Below are 17,546 nucleotides of genomic sequence, written 5' to 3'. Positions count from 1 at the left end.
GAGAGGAGCCTGCACCTCCCACTACTGTGGTGCCCACCCCAGAGGAGTCTGCAGCCCCAGCTGCTGCAGTGCCCACCCCAGGGGAGTTTGCAGCCCTAGCTGCTGCAGTGTCCACCCCGGAGGAGCCTGCCACCCCAGCTGCTGCAGTGCCCACCCCAGGGGAGCCTGCTGCCCCTACTGCTGCAGTGCCCACCCCAGGGGAGCCTGCTGCCCCGGCTGCTGCAGTGCCTGTTGTGGAGGAAGTATTCCCTGCTGGCGTACCCTTCCAGGGAGATACTGCCCATACTGACTCAGTGCCTGTCTTAGAAGAAGGAAGTCCTGTTCTAGAGGAGGCTTCCCCTGCTGGAATGTGGATCAAGGAGGACCTTGATTCCCCAGCATTTGGAATGAAAGAGGTGACTGGCACAGTGCTGCATGGGAAAGTGCCTCTGGCTGCAGTTGATGGATTAAATTCAAATGAGGTAATTGTTGCTCATGTTGTTGGGGAAGGATCTGGAGAGTAAAGTGAGATTTGCAAGTTCTCTGACTTGGTGGTGATTAGAAAGGGCACAGATTGTTCTTTCTTTGGTTCCCTTTGAGGTGTCTGGGCTTTCCTGGGCTTTTTTGGTCTTTTTATTGAGTTTATGGGGAAAATGTGTTTTTATCTGCTGAAAAACTTCATAATTCAGACTCTCTCATTGTTTTTAATTCAGACATAAGCAAAACCCAAAGAAAACAGGGATGTAAACAGTTTTTGGCTTACATTTTGAAAAAGATTATTAACAAGAAAGGGTGATTCTGCTTTTGAATTTTACAATAAGCATGTTCTTTCCTAAATCAAGAGGCTGCTTATTCATCGGTGATGTCAGCAGTCAGGTAGAGGCTAGAATGTGGACTTTGGAGTGAGACCTGGAGTACTTTTTAACCACTCTAAGACAGTTAAATGTCCTGAGGCTCCAGTTTCTTCATTTGTTAAGGCAGAAGAACCCTATGAGGGTTGTGAGGATAAAATGAGATAATCCAGTCAACGCACCAAACATAGAAGATTTCAATTACTGTCAATATGCTCCCCCCCTTTCCCTTTCTATCTATCTATTTATTTATTTATTTATGGCTGCGTTGGGTCTTTGTTGCTGCTCACGGGCTTTCTCTAGTTGCGGCGAGCAGGGGCTACTCTTCATTGTGGTGCGCAGGCTTCTCATTGTGGTGGCTTCTCTTGTTGTGGAGCAGGGGCTCTAGGCGCGCGGGCTTCAGTAATTGTGGCACATGGGCTCAGTAGTTGTGGATTGCGGGCTCTAGAGCTCAGGCTCAGTAGCTGTGGCGCAGGGGCTTAGTTGCTCCACGGCATGTGGGATCTTCCCGGACCAGGGCTCGTGTCTCCTGCTTTGCCAGGCGGATTCTTAACCACTGAGCCACCAGGGAAGCCCCCCAACCCTTTCCCTTTCGAATAGATATGTTGGTTGGTTGAAAGAATTCACCAAGGCGGGTTGGAAGAAAGCCATATGTAGATGTGTGAATAACAGTTTTTTAATACAAATGTGTGTTTTTAAAAGCCTAATAAGGCACAATAATATTTATGAAAAAGAGGCATTTTAGTCATCTTGTCAAACTTTGTATCCTGAAGCAGTCACTTTTCCTTTCCTGGACCTCTTGTTTCTTAATCCATAAAATGAGAATTGGGCTGATGTCCTCCTGGGTCTCTCTTAGCTCCAGGATTTTGAGATTCCTGATGTTAGAAAACAGAATGTGTTGTGAACCCTCTTCCCAGGCTTCCTGTCCTTGAGCATATTCTTGGTCAAAGGATTTTGAAAGTGGCAGCTTTCTGCAGTTCACTGTCCTATCGTCATTTGGTCGCTGGTAAGCAGTGAAGGAGTTAGAAGTTTAGTCAAATACAGTCAGGGGTTACTGACTGAGGAGGTGGTTTTGATTTTACACCATCCCCGGGACCCAAAACAGTGCCTTCTTCATAATATGCCTTCCCTGTTGCGAGTGGATGAATATTAATCTCCTGAATATCCATGGATGCTGCAAGAAAGCTGGGTTCACCCCATTGCAGAACCTTCCAGGGCAGCCTTAGCTGGAGGACCCATTAAACATGCAGCTGCCAGCAATGAAAAACCGTCTTGATTGTAGGCTATAAGCCGTCAACTGTGCCACAGATCCTCCTGCTTAGCTGAGTGATGGTAGTGTCACCTGGGCTTCACCAGTTATTTTGTAATTAGGCATCCCATCAAATTAGAATGCATCACCTTTCAGATTGAGGGATTTGATTCAGTTTTCTGAGTTTTACTGAATTTGGGATTGACACTAAGATCCCAGCAACCTATCCAAAGTCACCAGCATTCTTGATTATACAGAATATTTCTAGTATAAAGCCTACAGCAATAATCAATGAAATATAGGGATTACATTATAAAGAGCCAGTCACATCTGCATAAAGGAAGAATATTCAGAGAAACCCTTAATATCAGTCTCTGGGATCTCTGTTTCCCCATCTACAAAATGAGTAGGTGGGGCTAGGTAATCTCTAAGGATCCTTCCAGCTACAGGAGGTTGTCATTTTATGAAATATTGCCTGATATAAATGACAGGAGAAGGAAATTGTAGCCCAGCTGCAAAATCTATGATTTAAAATGAACTGTTTTAGATCCTTTGCATGTGTATGTACAAATGTACACATGTATACATGGTTAAAATAGATAAAAGCTTTCCAATTGCAATTGCAAGAAGGTTTGATAGAGGAAGCAAAAGGCCAGAACTTGCTTGCTATTTCTGTAGTGGGATCCTAGGCCCACTAAGAACAATATGTGATTATTTAAGCTCTCTCCTCATGTTTAGATTTCCTTAGTCTTATTTCCAGTCATTGGTTCAATGGAAGAAAAAAACCTTTTGTATAAAACAGTGGTTCTATAAAATTAAAATTTGCCAAGAAAATCTCTTTAAGCAAAAACTGGGGAGCCCCGCAACTTCAGTTCAGTGTTTGAATACTCAGCTGATCAGCAGAACTTTTATGGATTTGTTTGCTTTCTCTAACACTATTTCTATGCAAGGATTCATTCATTTACTGGATAAATATTTATTGTGTAGCTGCTCTGAGCCAGGCACTGGGGCTTCTGCAGTGAATAGCATCGGCATGGTCCCTGCCCTTGTGGAACTTATACTGTAGTAGGGGAGGCAGACATTAAGCAAAAACGACACAAATACATGGTTACGAATGTGGCAAATGCTTTGAATAAAAAATAAAGGTTATGATGAGAAACAATAGGGGTATTTAACTTCAATTGTGGTGTCAGGGAAGGAATTTTAAAACTAAAACCTGAAGGATAAGTTATTTAGTTACTTAGAGAGTCAGAGGGAAGAGCATTCCAGACAAAGGAAATGGTAACTGGGAAGAGCTTGGCATGTTAGAGCTAAAAGAAAGCCAAGTGGCTTGACCACAGTGAGCAAGGGTTCCGGAAGAGTGCCTTGCAGTAAACCTGGAGAGTTAGGAAGGGGCCAGATGATGCAGGGGCTGAGAAAGAAGTCCTCAAAAGGATTTCTACCTTAAGAGCCGTAAGAAGCTATTGAAAGATTTTAAGTAGGGGAGTGAAATGATTTCATTTACGTTTTTTAAAAGATGTCTCTCAGCTTAAAGATAGAGAAAACTGGTTCACACTGACAGTAAACATTCTCAACATTATCCGGGGTTTATAATTCTCAGATTTCTTTTGTCTTATATTTGTTAGTTCGTATTATGATTATTGACATGGAATACAGAAAACACAGAGTGGTTTGCAACTTTAAAAAAAAAAATCACACTGGCTACTGTGTTTAGAGTGGATTGCAGGGGATCAAGGACAGAGTAAACAAGCCTGCTAGATTACTGCAATTGTCCAGGTGGCTTGGACTAGAGAGATGTCAGTGGATTTGAAGACAATTGGATGGATCTAAGATACAGTTTGGAGGCAGAATCAGTAAGACCTGATAATGGCTTTCATATTGGGAGGGAGTGAGGGGGAGTTATCAAAGATGGCTTCTAGTTCTGGTTTGCACAACTGAGTGGATGGGTGTTGGAGGGTGGAGGGAACAAAAAGTACTCATTAAACCGAGAAGGCATCTTGAGACCAAAAAAGGAGGCAGGTAGCTCCATATAATCAATGGATCAGTTTATTACAGGGTAACTTACTGTCAGGGTGAGATTAGACAGACAACAACTCGAAGCATTCGCAGCTGTACTCTGCACCGCCCAGGGGGCCACTGGGACAATTCTACAGTTAACCTAGGGTCTGGGGTTTATGGGGTGGGGGCAGCAGGTGCTTGGAAACAGGACGTGCATTCCTAAGTCAAGATTTATGAATGGGTACTAGTCTCATGGGCGCCAGGAATATATGTCCGTGAAGGTTTTCGTCATTGTTTGGGGACTAACAGAGCATAGGGGCTACTGGGTCCTGATGATTATTAAACAATATCTATTATCTACAAAGCCCGTGACAACAGAGAAGTGATTTACTGTACGGTACAGTCCTGGGTTGGGTCAGCAAAAGGATGCGAGAAGCTCTAAGGGCCCAAAATGGCGTCAGTTATGCTCACAGCCATACAATGGGGGCGGTAGTAAATTGCTTAGGGAAGAACAGACTTGGGGAAGAGGAAATTAGCAGGTTCGATTTTGGAATGGTTAAGTTCAAGATGCCTGTGATTCATTTGTATGGCAATATTAAGCAAGTAGTTGGATATCCAGATTTGAAATTCAAAAGATATTTATAAATTTTAGAGTGATGAGCATTTATCATGGTAAGTATTTAAAGCCGTAGGAATGGATAGAATTGCTTAGAGGAGAGTGTGGAATGAGAAGAGGGCTCAGGACTGACGTGCTACTCTTATCCCTACCCACAAAGGCTAACATTTGGAGATGTAGAAGAGGAAGCGGGCAAAGGACATCAACAAAGGATCAGTCAGGATGAAAACTGGGAGACTGTGGTGTTACCAAAGATAAAAGCATTTGAAGAAGTTCTTTGGGAAGTTTTCTGTTTTATGTCCCTGTTGCATCTTACGGCCTTGCAATAATTTTTACTAGTGTTCCGCTCTGGGAAATGTCTGCGAGCACTGGTTAGTTAATAACATAGCACAGTCCCACTGAAATAATAAGGAGTAGGAATTTAATGTATCCTAAAAGCACTGGTTTTGCACAACAGCTTTATTTGGGAGTTGAGAGAAAAGGAGCAAGTGTTTTCAAATTTACTTTCTTTAACATTCTGTTCACTGGTGTTCAGTATAAATATTTAAACAGTACTTAGTATCTAGAGGCACTTTCATATATTTTTTAACTTCTGGGGAAAAAAATGAGACAAATACCAATTCCCTGTCAACTTAATCCATAGAGTGGGCATGGGAACTGAAGTAACCTCTAATGCTTCTATGTGAAGTCTTCACGAACAAAGTAAATCCAAATTTTAAGAAAAGAATTCGCTGTGTTATATGAAAGAGATTGTTAAGCTATTTAAATTTTATTTTTGCTTTTCTGTGTCATTTACATTGATAGCCCGTAGAGCTTCTTGCCAGGAGAGGAGGTATTCTCTGTGTTGCCCAATATATTAGGCCCTAGCCACACGTGGCTGTTGACCCGATGAAATGTGGCTAGTGTGGTTGAGGAACTGAATTTCTAGTTAAAGAGCCACAAGTAGCTGTTGGCTACCATATTGGCACAACAGAGAAAAAATTAAATGTCAGTCATAGCATGAGACAGGATTTAACTACTGAGTAAAAGGGGGCTCTTCAGTGTGGACTTGACATCTTCTCTCTGTACCTTAGGCATTTCTGCTTTCTTTGCCTTTCCAACCCCTGCCCCACAGCCGTTTTGTTGCACTCAAGCAGCTTAAGCTGTGGGAGTTGTTTTTCCCCCCTCTGCTCTGATTTTTCTGCAGTGAAAACATCTTTAACACAAAATAGAATCATAGCACTTGCTTTCTCTGGGAACCATGCTGTCGGAGTAACAGTCATTTTTAACTGAACTGCCTTGTAGTGTTGCCTAACAAAATATGGTGTAGTCGGATTATAGTGTAAAATGAAGCCCACTGGTGAGTACCTGTATAACCTTCCTTTTTCAGTGTTCCCTGGAGCCTTTCCTCCCTGGTGACTCACTTGTTCAGCCACAGACCACTCTTGCTAGAATCAGTTTCCTAATCCTAGTGTGATCTGTGGTCTCACATAGGCCAAAATCAGTCTTACCCAAACTTATAATTTTCTTTCACATTTATTTTTGTCCTCTTCGATTTTCTGTCATTCTTTGGCTTTAATTGGCTCACCTGTCTCACTGAAACTGAAGGAACTTTTTATGGAAGAGAAAAGAATGGAAATAGATCTAGACTAGTGGAAATATGGCTCATTTTATCCTCTGATAATTGAGAGAAATCTGATCTTAGGGACAAATATTTATCTCATTCTTTTCCTTAATACCATTAGAGTGGCAAAAGTACTGTTCTCTTGTGACTCTTTGTTTCCTTTTAGAAAGTTCCAAGTAATAATGGACCTTGACTGCATTAGAAAGAAACATGCACATTGCTTGTTACACTTGTTCATATTGTTTTAAAATTCCATTGTTTCATGGTGAACATGGATATATAGTATCATTATTTTAAAAATATTTTATGTATACCTGCATCTTACTCAGAGTAGGTGCCTGAAGTTGTTAAGGACATCTCCCAGTATTACTGGCCCATTTCCCTTTGTAATCAGAAGAATACTATTTCAAGATTATTGGCTGTGTGTGGTCTGTGGCCTTGGAACAGAATGGAGTTAAATAGCCACAGGGGGATTAAGCTATGAGGTTGGTGTTCTTCACACCATTAATATGTTTTGGCTAATTGAGTTATTAGTCCAAGTCAGAGAAGAGCCTTGCATGTATCAGTGGTCAATTAAAGCTATTCCCCAAGGTATTTTTAATCTTAAATACTAGTCAGTCTTCACTTTTAGGACTGATATGCATCACACTTTCATGATATCTTGAGGCTGGTGCTGCTTTTATTCTCTATAGCTTTTTGCATTAAAAATTAAGAAGATTAAAAAACAAACAAAAACAAACCATGAGTCATTGAGTTAAATGCCTAAGTAGTGCTGTAACTCTCTGTAATTACTTGTCCATAAGAGAATGTATGTATTGAAATATGAAACCACGTTTCCTTGATCCTTTCCTGTACAAATGGCTTGTTTTCTCTTGTTATTCCTGGCCCTCCCTTGTTAAATCATAAATCTCCCAAGAATAACCAGTCGCTGTGTGGTGTAGAGGATCTCATTGCCTTTAGATTAAATCTTCTTTGGCTTACAATTATCTAGATGTTTCAGAAAGAACAGGTGGATCCTCTTCAGATGAAACTACAGCAGGTGAATGGACTCGGCCAGGGTTTGATCCAGAGTGCCGGAAAAAACTGTGATGTGCAGGGTTTGGAACATGACATGGAAGAGATCAACGCTCGGTGGAACACATTGAATAAAAAGGTGAGTATACTGGGGATGGAGGGGAGAGAAAAGAGACATTGCAATCTCTGGTTTCCCTGGCACCTGAATGCAAATAAAAATTTGCAGTTCCAGTCTGTAGTTACAAAAAGAGGTGAGTAGTCATTTAAAAGCTCTCTCCTTTCTCGTAATGAACCTCCATGTCTGTGATACAGGTTGCACAAAGAATCGCACAACTCCAGGAGGCTTTGTTGCATTGTGGGAAGTTCCAAGATGCCTTGGAGCCGTTGCTCAGCTGGTTGGCAGACACTGAGGAGCTCATAGCCAATCAGAAACCCCCATCTGCTGAGTATAAAGTGGTGAAAGCACAGATCCAAGAACAGAAGGTAAGTGAGAATGTTGGAGCAGTGAACTGTAACAGCCGTAGGGAATGACAGACAACACATTTGCTTATGGTTTCAGGAGCATATTCAGGAGTTTTAGTAGAATCCTAACCTACCTTGTGTGATCCAGAAAAGAAAGACAGAAATTGATTTTCATCATCTTACTTTATAATCTCCTAGATTACCATGACATGTATCGAACTGAACCATTTTGCTTGTTCACTTATCCTATTTCAGTGTTTCAGTCACCACTTTATCTTAAGAGGTTTTTAGTGTTTTTTGGGTCAGCAATATTTAAATAATGTATATCATGTATAAGGTTCTATCTATATATGTATATATTTTGGGTTTAATTTCCATTTCAGTGCCTTTTTCTCCTGGTTCAAACTAAGTTCCGTATCAGTCACATAATGATAGTCACTGCTCCATTTAAAACCCTAAGTGTATGAAAAGTTTATATGGGTGGTAGGAATTATATCTCATGTTTTTGCCTTAGGATGAAAAAAAAAACTTCATTATTCAATTAAACTTAGGGCTCAGTGGGGTGAGGTTTTGGATTTTGTTTGTTTTCCTTGTTTCAGATTTTAAAGTGACCCCATGTTATCACTTTTCATTCCTTTTAAACATGTACATCAGTTGCTCCAGCGGCTCCTAGATGATCGAAAGGCCACAGTAGACATGCTTCAAGCAGAAGGAGGCAGAATAGCCCAGGCAGCTGAGCGGGCTGATAGAGAGAAGATCACTGCGCAGTTGGAGAGTCTTGAAACTAGATGGACAGGACTACTCAGCAAGGCAGCAGCCAGGTAAAGCCACTGGGGTTTTGAGGAATATAGGTCCGAGGCGGTTTCTGACTTGTGTCACTGAGGTGCTCTAAAAGCCCCTGGATGATTCATACAGTGCTTTGGTAGGTGTTTAACGGCTTTTGTCTTGAAGAGAGATAAGTTTTTAGAGGTGATCCTCATAACCAGAGTAACTCAGGAAATGAGCCTCAGCTACTCCATAAATTTCTGAGACCTGGAAGACTCATTGCTCTTTGGTGGTGTTCTGTTGCAATATAATCTTGGTTCCAAACAGCAGACGCAGACTCGTACAATCCAGCCAAGTTATTTTCTGAGTTTTGGAAACAGATTTTTTCCATTCATATTTATAAATAATGTTTTCGATACTTGGAATTGAAATTTATCATGTTCTTTTCTGTTAGCTTATCCTAATATTAGATGTTCTTACATCTAGGAGCTAGTCTGTGGTTCTGTTAAATGAGCATTCAAGAGATGCATGGACTTTCTTCACTAAATGGCCACGAGACAGGCAGTATACTTTTCTTCTCCAAGGAAGTGCTTTCTCTTTCCATAGCTATAAGTTAGCCCAGTGTCACTTGAGCTTTTAATAAGTCACACCATGTCTTCACTTTTAGCTTATACTGTTCTCAGTTTTAAAAATAAATGATAACTAATCAGAAATCAGTATGAGAGTTGTAGAGCTGATCATGTATTACCTAGGTAGCCACGGGCCGTCTTCAGATAACCTCCTCTTCAGTCTCTTTACTTCTACCCATCCATGGCTTGCTTATTTCTTATCTGAGCTACAAAGTATTTGCTTGCTCCACGTTAGTGGGAGAAACAAATGAAAGAATTCAACTTATTTTCATTTCCAAATTGCACCACTTTTCTTCTGTCTCTCTATCCATTTCCACTAATAGCACCATTAACCTTCCAGTTTCCTAGGCTTAAAACCTCAACCTCATTTTTTACCCTTTTTTCCCCCTGCTTTGTGTCCCATATCTATCAGGATGCTAAATTCTGTCCATTTCACTTCTACAGTGTCTTTCCTTTCTGTCCATTTCTCTAATTCCCACTCGCCTCAGTTCATGACTTACAAACTCTCACTTAGGCTAGTTCCCATGAGGTGGCTCACCTGATCATCACTCTACTGCTGCTTACCCTCAAGCCTTCCCCTCTTTGCACGCTCAGAGACATTTAATGACTCCCCGTTGCCTATAAAATAAAGTCTCTTTAATCCAACATTCAAAGCCCTCTACTGTTTGGCCCTAACCTACCTTTCTTAGTTTCCACTATTCTCATTCCTTGTGGGCACAGTAAACAGTATTCGGTTCTTCAGTATCTTCTGTCAGTTCCCTAATTCTGTCTTTGCTGATGGTGTTGCATCTTCCATGAAATACTTCTATTCATCTCCCCTGCTTTTATGAAGGTTTTCTTTATTCCCCAAGCATAGAACAATTTCACTTTCATCTTAACTGCCATAACTCATCATCTGTACCTTGTATTATGGTCATTATTTTATGTACTTATCTCCTAGATCCTTAAGCTCACTAAAGTCATGGTTTGTTCCTAATGTATCTTTTTATGACTCTTTCCTTCTACCCTACTTGCTTCCATCCTCCTAGTCTAACACAGTTTCTGAGCCAATATTTTAAAGAGAAATACCAAGAGCAGTGTCATTTGTTGTAGACATCCTAAAGACTTTTGTTTAGATTCTTTAATACTGGTTTTTCGATGCCTCTAAATTATTTTAGCTCTTCTCTTTGCTACCCCAAATCCTATTACATTGATTTCTTCAAACTTTCAGATTCCAAAATCAGAGGTGAGTAAGAAAGACATAGAAATTAGGGGCAATTTTTTTAAGAATGAAATTTTTTAAATTTAGAATTTAAAAAAGAACAGGTACATATATATGTATAACTGAATCACTTTGTTGTACACCTGAAACTAACACAACATTGTTACTCAACTATACTCCAGTATAAAATATAGTATTTTATTCTTTTTAAAAAAAAGAATAAAATCTATAAGCAGGTCATTAACCAATTAAAATAACCCACCAAGCAATATTTTAAAAATGAAATTCTTGATTAATAATATTTAAGATTATATGTTTTAGTTGTATTATTAATTCAAGATGTATTTTGCAAGTGGACATAAACTAAGAAAGGAAGTTCTATACTTTATATTGACATTTAAAAATAGCATCTAGAAATATATTTTTCTTTATACTCGAGCATAATTAAATTTCCAGATAATTAAGATGGCAGATCTTTATATTAAATCATTTCTTATTAAGATAAGTTTGTCCAGAGTAGGCGTTCAGTGAAGGTTTTCTGAAATAAAAGTCACATGCTTCCAGGGCCTTTTCAGATGACATAGCACTGAGTCTGTTTTTAATGCTCCAGCGTCATCGTCATGGCCTTTGATTGTTAATCTGTGTGCTCATACAGCTCTGCGGTGGTTTTTCTGTCTGTTGCTTATTAGGCTGCCTCCAGCATTCAGGCTTCCTCTCTCCTTTTGTAATTTGCTGATTTTAATCTGCAGGGTATTTGAAATCCAAGCTAAGTGTGGATGTTACATTAAATAAGATTCCAGATTTAAGATTCCATTTATAAAGTCCATAGATCTTTTGGCTGCTGTTTGCCTTGGCAAATTCAGCTAGTTTGAGGTCATTTTTTGCCTTGAATCAGAATTCAAAGTTATGCTGTGGGGCTTGAAATTACTAGAAGCCTGACTGGATTGGGGGAGATAGGAAGGGGGGTTCTCATTCATAGCTTGGTCTGCCTTTGTTCTTCAAATGCTCTCTCTTCTCTTCACTCACAAGTGAAGGTAGCAGTGATGGGGAAAGAGAAATGAAAACTGATGATTTTTTTTTACTCCTTTAAACTTTATTTTGGTCACCTGTACAGAGGATGCACGTGCCACATCCAATAGGAGACAGAGTAGTAGAAGGTCTGATTATAATCCTCATTGTACTATTGCTACCCAGTGGGCGACCTGGACAGATCTTTCTTTAAGCCTTCAGGGTTGTTTTTCTCTTTTGTAATAGTGGGATAATTCTGCCTACCTTACAAGGGCATGACAGAATCAAAATAAGGTACTGCTTATGAAAGCCTTTAAAACAGCAAAGTACTGTTTATGTGTGTTCTGTTTACTATTGATATTTCAAATGTGCCTCATTAAGATTGGCCTTTTACTGAATATAGTACTATTATCAGTCTTAATGTGACTTTTTGCCTGAGCAGCTTGTTCTATATATTTGTGTAGGCAAAAACAGCTGGAAGATATCCTGGTTCTGGCCAAACAATTCCATGAGACAGCTGAGCCTATTTCTGACTTCTTATCTGTCACAGAGAAAAAGCTCGCTAACTCAGAACCTGTTGGCACTCAGACTGCCAAAATACAGCAGCAGATTGTTCGGCACAAGGTAAGAAGTAGTTACGGTAAATGAAAACACAGAACTGGAACCAGAAATCCTAGAAAACTGCCTGCAGCATTCTATAAGATGTGTTTTGTGGGGTTTTTTTAATAAGTTTAATTTAAAATATGGTCCAGTTATTAATTGGACTAGTCACATTCTTGAAGTAAAAATAGAAATGGCCTAATAGGCTGCTATCAGGAAGAACAGCTTTTGTTCTCTGTTTCTATGTTATTTTTGCCCTTCAGTAGGTGAACTTTTATATTATTATTATATCATTTGTGATTCATTGTTTCATGTCTACTTTTCATTTATTTTGTTTCTGTTATTCATTTTTTCCATCTGGATTTCCAGGCTCTGGAGGAAGAAATAGAAAGCCATGCAACAGATGTGCACCAGGCAGTCAAAATTGGGCAGTCCCTCTCCTCCCTGACATGTTCTGCAGAGCAGGGTGTACTGTCTGAAAAGCTAGACTCATTGCAGGCCCGATTCAGTGAGATTCAAGACCGGTGCTGTCGGAAAGCAGCCCTGCTTGAACAAGCACTGTCTAACGCTAGGCTGTTCGGGGAGGATGAGGTGGAGGTGCTCAACTGGCTGGCTGAGGTTGAGGACAAGCTCAGTTCAGTGTTCGTAAAGGATTACAGACAGGATGTCCTGCAGAAGCAGCATGCTGACCACCTGGTATTCGTGTTTTCCATTCTTATTATGTTACTAAGTTATTTTGTAATTTTGATTCATGTTTCTCTTCATTTCTCTCTCTTTTTTTAAATTCCAAACATTTCAACTTTATTTTATACACAAGTGCATAGTTTTACAGACTGGACTAATCTATTTTTTGATGATTTACATGGAAATACTTGTACTTAACAGACCGAATCAATAATCCTAGAAGATGATCCAGAATGTAATCGGGCCATCTCAATTCCAACTCATGTTTTACATCATCAAGGAATTATCATTCAGTTTCCGCTTGAGCAGTTATGTGAAAGAATGTTCTGTAACAAAACCAGATTACCTAAATAGTAGTGCCTAGGGTTTTTTAATGGTTCTAGAATTTATATACTCAAATTCCAGGGATTCTGTGTCATCTGAGTAGAAACAACAATTTGCCCCTTTTTGTTTTCGTTTTTGTGACATTTCCTTGGGGATGGTAAAAATCAGCAAAGCAGTTTTTGGGTTTTAATAATCTTAGATTCTTCTGCTTCGTTGACTTCAGATATTGAGAGTTTTTAACCAGGATCCTGATTTAAGTCAGCCCGTTCTTGCTGACTTTCTTCTGTTGAACTTTCCGCCTTATTCTTTATTTTGGACATAGTAGACATTTTTGCTGAATTCTACTTCTACCTTTCTTGGGTTCACGTTTGGTACCAATAGATTAGTAAAGTGGATTTAGTCCTAAATCTCTTCTCATCAAAGGAAAGTTTGCCTATAAGTAGCTGATTTCATTGTTTTGAGTAATTAAAGAAGGGGGTAACCAAAGAGAAAATGAAGGAATCAAATATCTCATGTTTAAACTAAACTGGTATTGACCTCTTTACTTTAAATTTGGTCTCTTAAAGGGGTCACATTTCTTTCCCTTTGTTGTGCCATAGTTTTAGGATTAATGGTATTCTTTCCTTTCAGGCTTTAAATGAAGAAATTGTTAATAGAAAGAAGAATGTAGATCAAGCTATTAAAAACGGCCAGGCTCTTCTAAAACAAACCACAGGTACTTTGAAAAGTGCATCTCTTAGCACCTCTGTGGTCCCACAGACAATTACATCAGCACCCTGCAGTAGCCACTTCTCTTTGCAGATAGGAGGAGCTTAGTACTCACTAAGATTGTATTACCACGTGCTCCCAGGTGACGGGCAGCTTGGGTTCCTATTTCCTGCTCAATTTTTGAAAACTAAAACACTGTTGTCTCAGATCTGGTTATAGATGAAGGCTCCCCCTGTCCTCCAATATGGTGAATGCCAGCATTTACTGAAAGGTGCTGAGAATGTGTAGGAACACCTGCAGTCAAACTCAGATCTTAATAATCTCAGAAGTCACTTCTTCTATTGATTGAAGGTATATTTCCCACCTCCCTTAGTGTGGGATGCTAGGTGAAACCACTGCCATAGGGAGAGAGCATCTATAAAAGTTGAGCTCTGATTTGAAGAAAGGGAGGTTAAGAGGGCTCCCTCATATCCTATTAAATGTGAATAATTGTGTGCTGTCTCCCACAGGTGAAGAGGTATTGCTTATCCAAGAGAAACTGGATGGCATAAAGACTCGCTATGCAGACATCACACTCACTAGCTCCAAGGCCCTCAGAACCTTAGAGCAAGCTCGGCAGCTGGCCGCCAAGTTCCAGTCCACGTATGAGGAACTGACCTGGTGGCTGAGGGGAGTGGAGGAGGAGCTGGCAGCCAGTGGAGGACAGTCTCCCACAGGGGAGCAAATACCCCAGTTTCAGCAAAGGCAGAAGGTGAGCTGTCATTTCACACTGTAAAGGGAAAAAATTTTTCCTCTTAGAATCCTTAAGTTCTCTTAGAATTCTCTTAGAATCCTTAAATTCTTGTGTTTAATACCAACTATCTATACCTTAAATGTAAACCAGAAATTTCTGCCTGCCTTGTTTTTCGTTTATTCTTGGAAAATAAAATTTGATATACAGACCTATATAAAGCACTTGTTATGGTCTGAAGAAGAAAAAAGATTGTCTCAAAACCCTAGGAAGGGCTTCCCTGATGGCGCAGTGGTTAAGAATCCACCTGCCAATGCAGGGGACATGGGTTCGAGCCCCGGTCCAAGAAGATCCCACATGCCGCGGAGCAGCTAAGCCCATGCGCCACAACTACTGAGCCTGCGAGCCACAACTACTGAAGCTCGCGCACCTAGAGCCCGTGCTCTGCAACAAGAGAAGCCACCGCAGTGAGAAGCCCGCACACTACAACAAAGAGTAGCCCCTGCTCGCTGCAACTAGAGAAAGCCTGCGCACAGCAATGAAGACCCAACGCAGCCAAAAATAAATAAAATTGTTTTAAAAAACTGTTAAAAAAAAAAACCGTAAGAAGCTTGCTTTATATGCAACATTGTAGAATTTACTGTCATAGTTCATTCTCTAAAAGAGTACTTCATGGTTATGTTTGATTCTCCTGCAGGATCTAGTGCAGTTCTAGATGTGCAGAAATACTGTGTAGGTATTTGTTGAGGTAAATACCTATGATTAAAGCATTATTTATCATTTCTACTGAAGTAAGGAGAAAAAAAGCAAAAAGCACCATTCATGTTACCCAGAGACAGTCTGGCTGGAGAAGTCTTGCAGACAGTTCTAAGCGGCTAAGCCTAAAGTCAGGCTGTGGAGTGATTGAAAAATCTGAGACAAGAAAAAAAATAAATAAGTGAAGGAAGGAGGTCAGAGCCCTGCTGGGATGTGTGGTAGAGAGAGCACTTTCCACCCAGCACAGCTGCTAATGTGCTTAATTTAGCAAGGGATGGCCTGAAAACTTTTTTCCCTCTTTAGGAGCTAAAGAAGGAGGTCATGGAGCACAGGCTGGTGTTGGACACAGTGAATGAGGTGAGCCGTGCTCTCTTAGAGCTGGTGCCCTGGAGAGCCAGAGAAGGGCTGGATAAACTTGTGTCTGATGCCAATGAGCAGTACAAGCTGGTCAGTGACACTGTTGGACAAAGGGTGGATGAAATCGATGCTGCTATTCAGAGATCACAACAGGTAATCTTTATAAACACCTCTGCATTAATATTTTAGGCAGCGTGAAGTACAAAACTATGACCCACATAAATACAGGCTCAGGAATAGGAATAAATGAGATCAAGCTAAATCTGATGCAACGAATCATTTCAGTGGTGGGAACTGATTAGGTAAAGGTAAGTGAGGATGGATCTAGGTTTGACCAAAAATACTTGACCCCTTTGAGCAGAAAAGAACTTGGAGAAGAGAGTGTGTGAGCCCTTTCCTTGCTACTGCCCTGCTAAGAGGCAGATGGTGATGGGGGTAGATAATATCTAGATCCAAAAGGTCCAAGTGCATCACAATCTTAGTTTGACATAATCAGCTGTTTTAGCATTAGATGGAAAAGGGGACAGAACCAAGAACTATAATTACTATCAAATATGCTAACCAAAATAGCAGAGCCATCCAAAATAGAACCCTCCCAAGTAAACACAGGTGTCATATTTCCCTCAATCCTTTTTCCTTCCTACTTTCTGGGAAAAGTTATTTGCTTTTCTTTGTAGCTGGATATGCACCTATTAATGTGCCATGGTGCAAAAAATAAATTAATATAACATGACTCCTTGAGTTCATAGTGATAAGCAAATGCTTTCTGAACCACAGAGAAGTTTGCTCTGATGCCAAGTGCATTCCTGTTATGTCTTAATTAATATCCCTCATCCTGGCCAGATATTTCAGTGTGAAATTTATCACGCTTGGGAACTCACTTTCCTTTAAGTATTAGTGTAATTCGGCAACGTTGACGAGGAAGAGGTAAAAGATTGAGGGACCTCATTAAACAATGGTCACATAGAACATGTTCTTAGGTTTTGTATTTGTTGATGGCATTGCATACGTTATTGCATTCCATTTAAAGGTTTGGTGTTCTTCTGGGGCCTTAGGGTTCTTCAACTGAGCAAGTACTTCAAGTTAACTTGACTCAGCCGTCTGCCGCCATGGTAGTTTGTATTTAAACACATGACTGCTACTGTTTAGAGCATGGGTAGGAAAGAGGATTGGCAGAAAAAGAGCACAGCCTCAAAAAAGTACTCTCATTAGAAAGTGTATTTCTTTTGAAGAGTCTTGGTTTCCATGGTTGTTTCTAGCTGTAGAACCACTCACTGGGTCCTGTAATGTCTTTCTAAAGAAGTTGAAATAAGATCAACTCATATTTGTTGAAGTAGGATCAACTCTAAATTGTCTGCATCTTGATTTGTGATTTTATGAAATTGTCACCAATTTTGGCTTTACTTTGTGAGATGTAAACTGTGTTACTGAAAATCTAGGCCTTTCTATGTTGAATAAATTAGAATTCTCAGAAGGAGGACGTTGGCTGTAATATGTCCATTTTTCTTCAATATGTCTGTTAGTATGAGCAAGCTGCTGATGCAGAACTAGCTTGGGTTGCTGAAACAAAACGGAAACTGATGGCGCTGGGTCCAATCCGCTTGGAACAGGACCAGACCACAGCTCAGCTGCAGGTACAGAAGGTAAGTGACGTATTCACTGTGTCCTGAGCTAGAAGAAGCATCAGTCTCTTAAAGAGTGACTAGCAGAGAGTTTCTGACTATCCCAAGTAAAGTAGAATGAGTCAGTGTCATGATGGTGGGTAGAGACTAATTATATAAATATTTGGTTAGGATGAGGAAGAGATTTTTTGCTTTGTGAAAAGGATAGAAATAGGCCCATTAATCCAAGAAAGAGTAGTTAGCTGTTTCCTTCCTGGTTTTCAGGAGGGAAGATATTCTTATAAGCTACTAAAAGATAAGCATTGAAGATGTGTGGATAGGCAAAGTGTCAAACTTTATAAGAACAGTTTTTGATGTGGCTTTTTTTTTTTTTTTTTTTATTTTTTTTTT

General features: G+C 40.1%; 1 protein-coding gene across 1 annotated transcript in view; it reads left to right on the top strand.

The window, feature by feature from the left end:
* Positions 1–11: 11 nt before the first annotated feature.
* The window catches only part of LOC113616643 (microtubule-actin cross-linking factor 1-like), a gene marked incomplete at its 3' end in the record, with an annotated part of 31,650 nt that continues 14,115 nt past the window's right edge, over positions 12–17,546 (top strand). Inside the window, exons 1-10 of the mRNA XM_027100054.1 lie at positions 12–461; positions 7,288–7,449; positions 7,623–7,793; positions 8,427–8,593; positions 11,840–11,999; positions 12,345–12,671; positions 13,614–13,698; positions 14,201–14,442; positions 15,481–15,687; positions 17,058–17,177. Of these exons, the coding sequence (XP_026955855.1) occupies positions 348–461; positions 7,288–7,449; positions 7,623–7,793; positions 8,427–8,593; positions 11,840–11,999; positions 12,345–12,671; positions 13,614–13,698; positions 14,201–14,442; positions 15,481–15,687; positions 17,058–17,177 (1,755 nt within the window). The remainder of the gene's footprint in view (positions 462–7,287; positions 7,450–7,622; positions 7,794–8,426; positions 8,594–11,839; positions 12,000–12,344; positions 12,672–13,613; positions 13,699–14,200; positions 14,443–15,480; positions 15,688–17,057; positions 17,178–17,546) is intronic.

The sequence above is a fragment of the Aethalodelphis obliquidens genome, unplaced genomic scaffold (genome assembly GCF_003676395.1).
Source record: "Aethalodelphis obliquidens isolate GAN/ISIS:26980383/991018 unplaced genomic scaffold, ASM367639v1 scaffold280, whole genome shotgun sequence".
Taxonomy (NCBI): Eukaryota; Metazoa; Chordata; class Mammalia; order Artiodactyla; family Delphinidae; genus Aethalodelphis; species Aethalodelphis obliquidens.
Note: the sequence above shows the minus strand (reverse complement) of the source record. Positions and strands in the feature narration are given on the sequence as shown.